Raw genomic sequence first — 6,875 nt, 5'->3', positions numbered from 1 at the left:
GGGGAGGGGGCGGAGGCATCACTGGCCTCCTTTGGAAGGCGTCCATGCCCCCCCATGCAAGGACCCCCCCCTAATAAGTCCCAAAGGTACCTTGGGGTGATGGGTGGTTTCTCAGCTGTGGCGTTGGCTAGCGCCCTCTGGTGGCAGCAAAGCTGCTGCATTTCTGAAATGTCTTGGGGGTCTCCTGCACGGGGCTGGTTTGGGCCTTCTGCCCAGGCCTTCCTGTGCCAGGTGGCAGGGGCGGAGGGAGGCTGCCGGTCTCGGCAAGGGCCTCCTTGGCTGGTGAGTGCGTCTCAGAGCTGGAGCAAAGATTGGGCGAAGCCATTGCCTTATCCCCCTCCCAGGCAAATGGAAGGGGGCCTGTGGGGCCAGGTGGGCAGGGGTCCCCCAGAGGCCAGCCATGGCAGGGCAACTTCCCTGGGGGTCCTCGTGAGGAGCCGATGCTGGCAGTCTGTGAAAGTAGGCATGGCAACCTTGCCGCCACTCCACGCAAACCAGGGTCTAGTCCCGTTTTCCTCTGGGATGTAGGTCAGCCCCACCTTACCAGGTCCCTGGCTGTGGGTGGTGGGGCAGTGAAGGTTTTGCATGCATCTGAGCCATCCGCTGGGGGAGGTCTGGGGAGGGCATAGCCCCAGCTGGGGGAGGGGGTCCTTCCCCAATCACTGCATCCCAGGACCATGGCAACTTTGCCAGAGTTGGGCAGGGACCGCCCCCCCCCAACTGCACTCTGACCAGACCTTCAGGGAGAGGCTGGAAGAAGGGACCCTTGCCAATATTTCAGCAGCCCTTGGCCTGCTGCAGCGACCGAAGGGCTCCTAAGGAGAGACTGGCAGAGCCCCCCCCCCAAGTTCCCTCACCTCCCCCTTGTGTGCACACAGGCCACAACCTCTTCGCTGCTGTTGTCCGAACCAAGATGGCACAAAATACAATAACAACGGGGGAGGCATGCAAGATTTTTGGGATCAAGAACTGCCAGAACTGCCATTCAGGACGCTGACTGGGCTCAGCTGTTGGGAAGGGGAACTGGGTGCCTCTCACACGTGCATGTTCAGCCACCCCCCACCCCCCCCCCTACCCTGCTTGGACTGAATTCTCACGGATTGCACGCAGCCTGGCCAATGGGCAAGAAGGGGGAGCCGAAGACCTGCAGGCGGTTCCCCCCCCACTGTACTTCAAGCAAGCTCCCTCCTCTAAGGGGGCATTGGGGCCTTTTGATCTGGCCTGCTTAGCCCTTACAACGAGGCCGCGGTGTATTTCACCCTCACGGCCCCCAGAGTGTCCTTCCCTGTGTCCAAGCTATAGGAGGACAGCCTGGCTTGCCTCTGTGCCCGTTTTCCGGCAGAGCCAGGCAGGCTGACCAGCAGCCAGGTGACGTGACGGGAAGGGCCCACCTGGAACTTCTTGCAGACCCGGTAGATCCGGGGCCCGCTTGTGGGATAGGGGGCTTCGGCAAACTTCAGCCGCCGCTCTTTGGGGGAGGCCTTCTGCCGCTGCCGGGACCTGGCCAGACGGGACCCTGGAGCCCCTCGCAGAGCCAGGCGGTACCAGCCCAGGTAGAGCCAGCCCAGACAGCAGAGCACAGCCAGGGTTGGCACGGCCACCAACGCCAGGCAGGCGAGGTAGAGCACCAGGCGCAGGAGGCAGCAGTAGCCAGCCAGCCAATCTGCGGGGGAGCCCTTACGAGCAGCCACGCCGAGCACCCTGACGGGCAGGGCAGGGCAGAGACAGTGGGCGGAGGGCTTGGGGGGAGGTGGGGGAGAAAAGCCGTGGGTGGAAACGGGAGCAGAAATCCTGGGTGAGCTTCGGGCGGGGGTGGGGGGGACCAGGGCTGCAGTGCTTGGAGGAGGCCCGGCTGCGGCTGCCGTTGGAGGAGCTGGGCTTGGAGGGAGAGGGGTGGGGAGCATCAAGGCAGTGGGGCTGTAAGCAAAAGGGGTGGAAGAAGTCGTGGTGGGGACATGGGGCTGGGTTGTGGGGGGTGGGAGGGGCTGGGGGGTGGAGGGTGGGACGTGGGCAGTTGAGGGGCCTGGCAGTTTCATGGGGACATCGGACATTGCAGGCGACCTCCCCACAGTGGCGCCAGTGGGGGAGGGGCCGAAAGGGACCCTGGCTGCGGTTGTGGTGAGACCATTAAAAGTGGTGAGGGGAGCAGGACTGGTGGCTGTAGAGGAGTGTGTAGTTGTGGGTCTAACCGCTGAAGTGCTTGTGGTTGTGAGGGCGGCACCGGTGGGGCTGATGGCTGTGCTTGAGCTGTGCGAGGAGGCTGCAAGGGGCCCTGAAGCCGAGGGGGCAGCGGCTGTGGAGGTCAAAGGGGAGGGGGCCGGAGAGGATGCCCAGCTGTCATCTGCAGGGCCTCCTTCGTCTTCTTTCCCCTCATGGTCGTCATCATCTCTGAGTGTCTTGCAGGCGTCGCTTGTGAAATTCACCACGGGGAGGCCCTTCCGCTCGGGGGGCGCCTGGCAAAGGACGTCCGTGACCCTGCTCTCTGTGACCTCCTTTTCTAGGTCGCTCTGCATCCGCACCTTCGTGCGAGTGTAGATGACGCCCGAGTTGTTCGTGATCCAGCCCTGCAGGTACAGCAGCCGGCAGTCGCACAGCCAGGGGTTCCCCACCAGGTAGATGTAGACATACACGGCCTCCTCAGAGAAGAAGCCGTCCGGCAGGCGTTGCAGCCGGTTCCTCTCCAGATACAGCAGCTCCAGGTTGGACAGCTCGGCCAGCAGCTCCGCAGGCAGCACCTCCAGACGGTTGTCCGACAGGTCCAGCTCCATCAGCTCCTCCAGGCCTTCGAAGGCTCCTCCGGGCAGGGTCTGCAGCTGGTTGGCCTGCAGGTGCAGCCGTTCCAGCTTGTCCAGGTCACGGAAGCCCCCCTCAGGCAGCCAGGAGAGACGGTTGTGCCCCAGGTTCAGACGCTTCAGGGCGGGCAGCCCTGAGAAAGCAGGCAGCCTCTCCAGGCCGTTGTGGGACAGGAGCAGCTCTTCAAGTTTGGGCAAGGGGGCGCCGGTCTCCAGGACTTCCAGGCTGTTGTTGGACAGGTCCAGCTTGCTCAGCTCCGGCAGGTGCTGGAAGGAGGCCAGGGCAACCTGGGCCAGCTGGTTGTCGGCCAGGAGCAGGATGCCCGTGTCCTTGGGCAGCCCGGAGGGGACGCTGGTCAGCCCCTTGTCCACACAACTCACCTCCAGCAGGTCCTTGGCCTTGTTCATCTCGGACGTGCACTGCTCGGGGGGAGGCATGGCTGCCACCGCAGCAACCGAGGCAGCCAGGAGGAGGGGGGCCAGCAGGCCCTGCAGCATCTGTGGGAAGGAGGCCACACAGAGAGTCCAGGATAAGCATTCAAGCCATGGCTTCTTGGGAGCCCAGCTGGGAATTGTTCTGACGCTGCTGAGGTGATTGACACAGAGGTTTCCCCTGCATCCCTCTGCCCTCAGCCTGGCCAAAGGGGCCGTCTGGGGCCGCCTGCTGAGAAGGGGCGGGCAGAATGACTCCCCAAGGCCGGCCCCCACCTTGGAGAGGCCCCAACCCCTGGGATGCGGACCAGGACCGGTCGGTGGTCCGTTAGCAAAGCTTCATCTGTGCATGTGTGGGATCTAGGTTGTACACAAAACCATTCTTCCCCCCCCCCCCCCCGTCTGTGGAAAAATGATCTGCCACGAAACTTGGTCCCCAGTGCCAGGAAAGTTGGGGGCCCTGCTTTGCAGGTCTTTCAGGAAATGGGGGCAACTCCCAGGAAGTTGCTGAGCCCTGGGACTGCCTTCTGAGCCTTGCTGCAAAGGGCTTGGGGGGGGGCTGACCCTACAGTTGCTCTTACAGGTGGGGGGGACTGTCCAGGAAGCCCACCGTTGCCTTTATCATCATTCTGGACTGAGACCATTTCCTGCCATGGTGGGGGGCATCTCTGCGCGTTTGGGGCAGCCCCTCCTTCCCTTGTCCCTCACGGAGGCCCCCTCTTTCTTGCTGATCCTCTGAGGGGGACCCCAGCCTTCTTGCTACTGTCCATGCTGAACATCTCAACCGCAATTGATAGATTATGCTAGTTTACATCTAATGACCGTAGAGATGGACTTTCTGCAGGATCTACCTTCATTAAGCTGAATAAAAATTGCAGGGTGATTTGGATGTAACTAAAACAGATTCTGTTTGTGGCACCAGGCCAATCTGACAGCCCAGCTGTGGATTAATTGACAACACTGTCACTCTCCACACCTTCCAAATGTGTCTTGCGACTCTTAACCCAGGAAACGCAGCAAAACGATGGCTGAAAATGGGGCTGAGGTATCAAAACAGTTGCTAAATAATCCTAATCAGGCCCATAGTTTTGAACACCTGCATTCAATACCTCTCTCACGTTATACACATCACACTTGTGCTGTGCTGGCTGGGGAATTCTGGGAATTGAAATCCAGACACCTTCAAGCTGCCAAGGTCGAGAAACATTCTGATCAATTGTGTGACATCCCTTCCCGCAAGCGCTGAGCACCAGGATGTGCAAAGCTCCTGAGGTGGTGCAAAGCTCTGGTTTCTGGGGACAGTTTGAACCCAGAGCCTGGCATCCAGCTGCTGCTCTCTGAGGGACCCAGACAGGATGGAGCTGGCTCTGCGTGGCCAGCCCCCTGGAGCCCAAGGGAGTCGTGTTGCAAAATGAAACCGGAGGAGGAACCGGCATCTGAGCCGCCTGAAGGAGCTGGAATCCTAACTTAAAGAAAATCCAGCAAGGGGGGGCTTGTCCTCGCCCTAAAAAAAAAAAAAAAATCTTAATAGATTAGCAACCTGGTTGAACAAGTTAGGTGTGGTGTAATGTTTCAGAGGAATAGCGTTAAGTAAATACATCATTGGCCAAACAATATCGATTGTATCTTTCCCTGTCAGCAAAGTGGAATTTTAAACTACTTATTTAAGAAAAATGTGGCTGGGCCCAGGAAAGACAAGAGCCGAGGCCGGCAGGCAGGGGCTCCTGTGCCCTGGGGAGACGGAGATGCTGGGCAGGGAGGCTGGGGAGCCGAGGCTGAGCCCTCCTCGGGAGCCTCCCTCGGTTTAAGTGAGTGTGGCCGGAGCTCCGTCCTGCCCTTTGACCTTGCCATTTCACCGCTGGAAGATCTCGGCCAGCTGGAGGAGAGAAAGGAGCTGCCACCCTCCTGCTCCCCCCCCCAGGAATCCCTAAGCGGGGAAAAAAGACCCCCCCCCCTGGGCAGGTTCAGGCTCAGCACCAGAACCTCCCGTTGCATAAAGCGGCAAAACTCCCCCCCCCCTTTCCGTCCTGCTGAGCCCCGGCCTGGGGCAGCGGGACCCTTTCCCTGGGTTTCTGGTCCGACCTCCCTCCAGCTTCCCTGCCTGCCGCTGTTCTAGGCAGCCTACCTTGCAGGGCAGGTGTTCTCTGCCTTCCACCTCTTCCCTTCGCACCAGATCCGACCTGGCCGCGAGGGGCTGACTTACGGGCACTGAGGCTCCAGGCGGCAGTTCGGCTGTGCTGTGATGCTGGCGGTGCCCACGTACGAGCCTCGCCCGTTTGGGGGGTCCTGGGTGGGGCAGCCGGGCTGGCAGAGGCTTTGGGCAAGGAGGCCAGTCCTCCTGCAGCCTCTCCCTGCTCAGTCCCAATGGTTGTGCGGATGCCACATCCTGCCCTCCCCACAGCAGCCAGATAAGGCCACTGCTCTGGGGGAAGGAGGGGGCTTTATCTGCCTGCCCAGATGCAGCCCTTCCGTCCCTTGAACTCTGCCCCCCCAGCTCAGAACCAGGCTCTGAGCCCCCCCCCCCTCCCAGCACAGGGTGGGAATACCTGGTGGGGGAGACTCTGGGGCTTCCTGGCCATGAGGGCACCCCCAAACAGGCTGCAGGCAAAGGGCAGGTGATTTTGTCTGAACACACAGAAGGGACCCCTCTGAGTCAGGTTGAGCCCTGATGGCCTCAGTGGGCCTGGTGAGTAGGAGGGGGGAGGAAGTAGTTCCCCGTCTCTGGAAGAGGGGAACCCTGTCTCCTAGCTCCATCCTGGCCCCCTGGACACCGCTGGCTTCATCTGTATGCATAGGCCAGGAATAAGCAACCTTGGCTTTTGAAGTCCACGAGTCCTAAAAGAGACAAGGTTGCCTACCCCTGTGCTAAACCTGCGGCTCAAGGACCCCCCACTTCCCAGTCCTGCCCCTTGGACCACAACGCTGGAGATTTTTAGGAAGAGATTGGACAGCCATTTGTCTCAAATGGTATAGGCTCTCCTGCTTGATCAAGGGGGGCTGGACTAGAAGACCTCCAAGGTCCCTTCCAGGCCTGTTATTCTGTTGCATTGTGGGAATGCAGAGAATAAATGAGTGTAATGCTGAGCAGGTTTTGTGCCCTGGGACAGAGGTCTGTCTACTGGCCACAACCCTCCCCCCCTTTTTCATGGATTGTTGGGTGGCAAAGCTTTTGACTAGTTGCAGCTCCATCGATTGTCCTAACTGATGTCTCTGGGTTTTGCTGGAGGAGAGGAGGGAGAGCTTCTGCCTCTAAGTCTCTAGTCCTCATGCGTTGCCCTGGTGCTTGGGACAGATTTGGGTGTATCATCCAGTCTTCTCTCGGATTTTTCTGCAGTTAAGAATCGCAGCTGCCTCACTTTGCTCTCCCTGTCAAACAGTTCCAGGGTGGCCTTGCGCTCGCCATTGGGGTGCAGGGGGGGCTGGGGGGCCACATGCCACCATCTCCTGTGGAGCTGTGGCCCACTGTCCCCTCTTAGGCCAGCCTGGGGCAGGGAGACTGCTTGTGGGGCACTCCCAGCAGAGGACCCCAAGGGACTTGAGGCCAGATCCGTGGTATGGGGAGAGCCGAGCATCGCCCTTCGTCCCCAGCTGCTCTGCCACGGATGCCAAGCATGTGCAACAGGTGCTCCAGAGCTTGGGAAGCGAATGCCT

General features: G+C 60.3%; 1 protein-coding gene across 1 annotated transcript; it reads right to left on the bottom strand.

Annotated features, from left to right (window-relative positions):
* Window positions 1-1,232: 1,232 nt before the first annotated feature.
* On the bottom strand, window positions 1,233-5,608 carry GP1BA (glycoprotein Ib platelet subunit alpha). The gene is made up of 2 exons (XM_039324878.1): window positions 5,350-5,608; window positions 1,233-3,290 (listed from the first exon to the last, which is right to left on the bottom strand). The coding sequence occupies exon 2, from the start codon at window positions 3,288-3,290 to the stop codon at window positions 1,233-1,235; it is 2,058 nt and encodes a 685-aa protein (XP_039180812.1). The 5' UTR covers window positions 5,350-5,608.
* Between the last annotated feature and the right edge of the window lie 1,267 nt (window positions 5,609-6,875).

This window comes from Crotalus tigris, unplaced genomic scaffold, assembly GCF_016545835.1.
Source record: "Crotalus tigris isolate CLP2741 ecotype Arizona unplaced genomic scaffold, ASM1654583v1 scf7180000024309.744930, whole genome shotgun sequence".
NCBI classification, from domain to species: domain Eukaryota; kingdom Metazoa; phylum Chordata; class Lepidosauria; order Squamata; family Viperidae; genus Crotalus; species Crotalus tigris.
The sequence above is the reverse complement of the archived record's forward strand: the minus strand, read 5'-3'. Positions and strand labels throughout refer to the sequence as shown.

Coding starts and splice junctions, on each gene's coding strand:
- GP1BA (XM_039324878.1), bottom strand. CDS start 3,290: ATGCTGCAGGGCCTGCTGGCCCCCCTCCTCCTGGCTGCCTCGGTTGCT.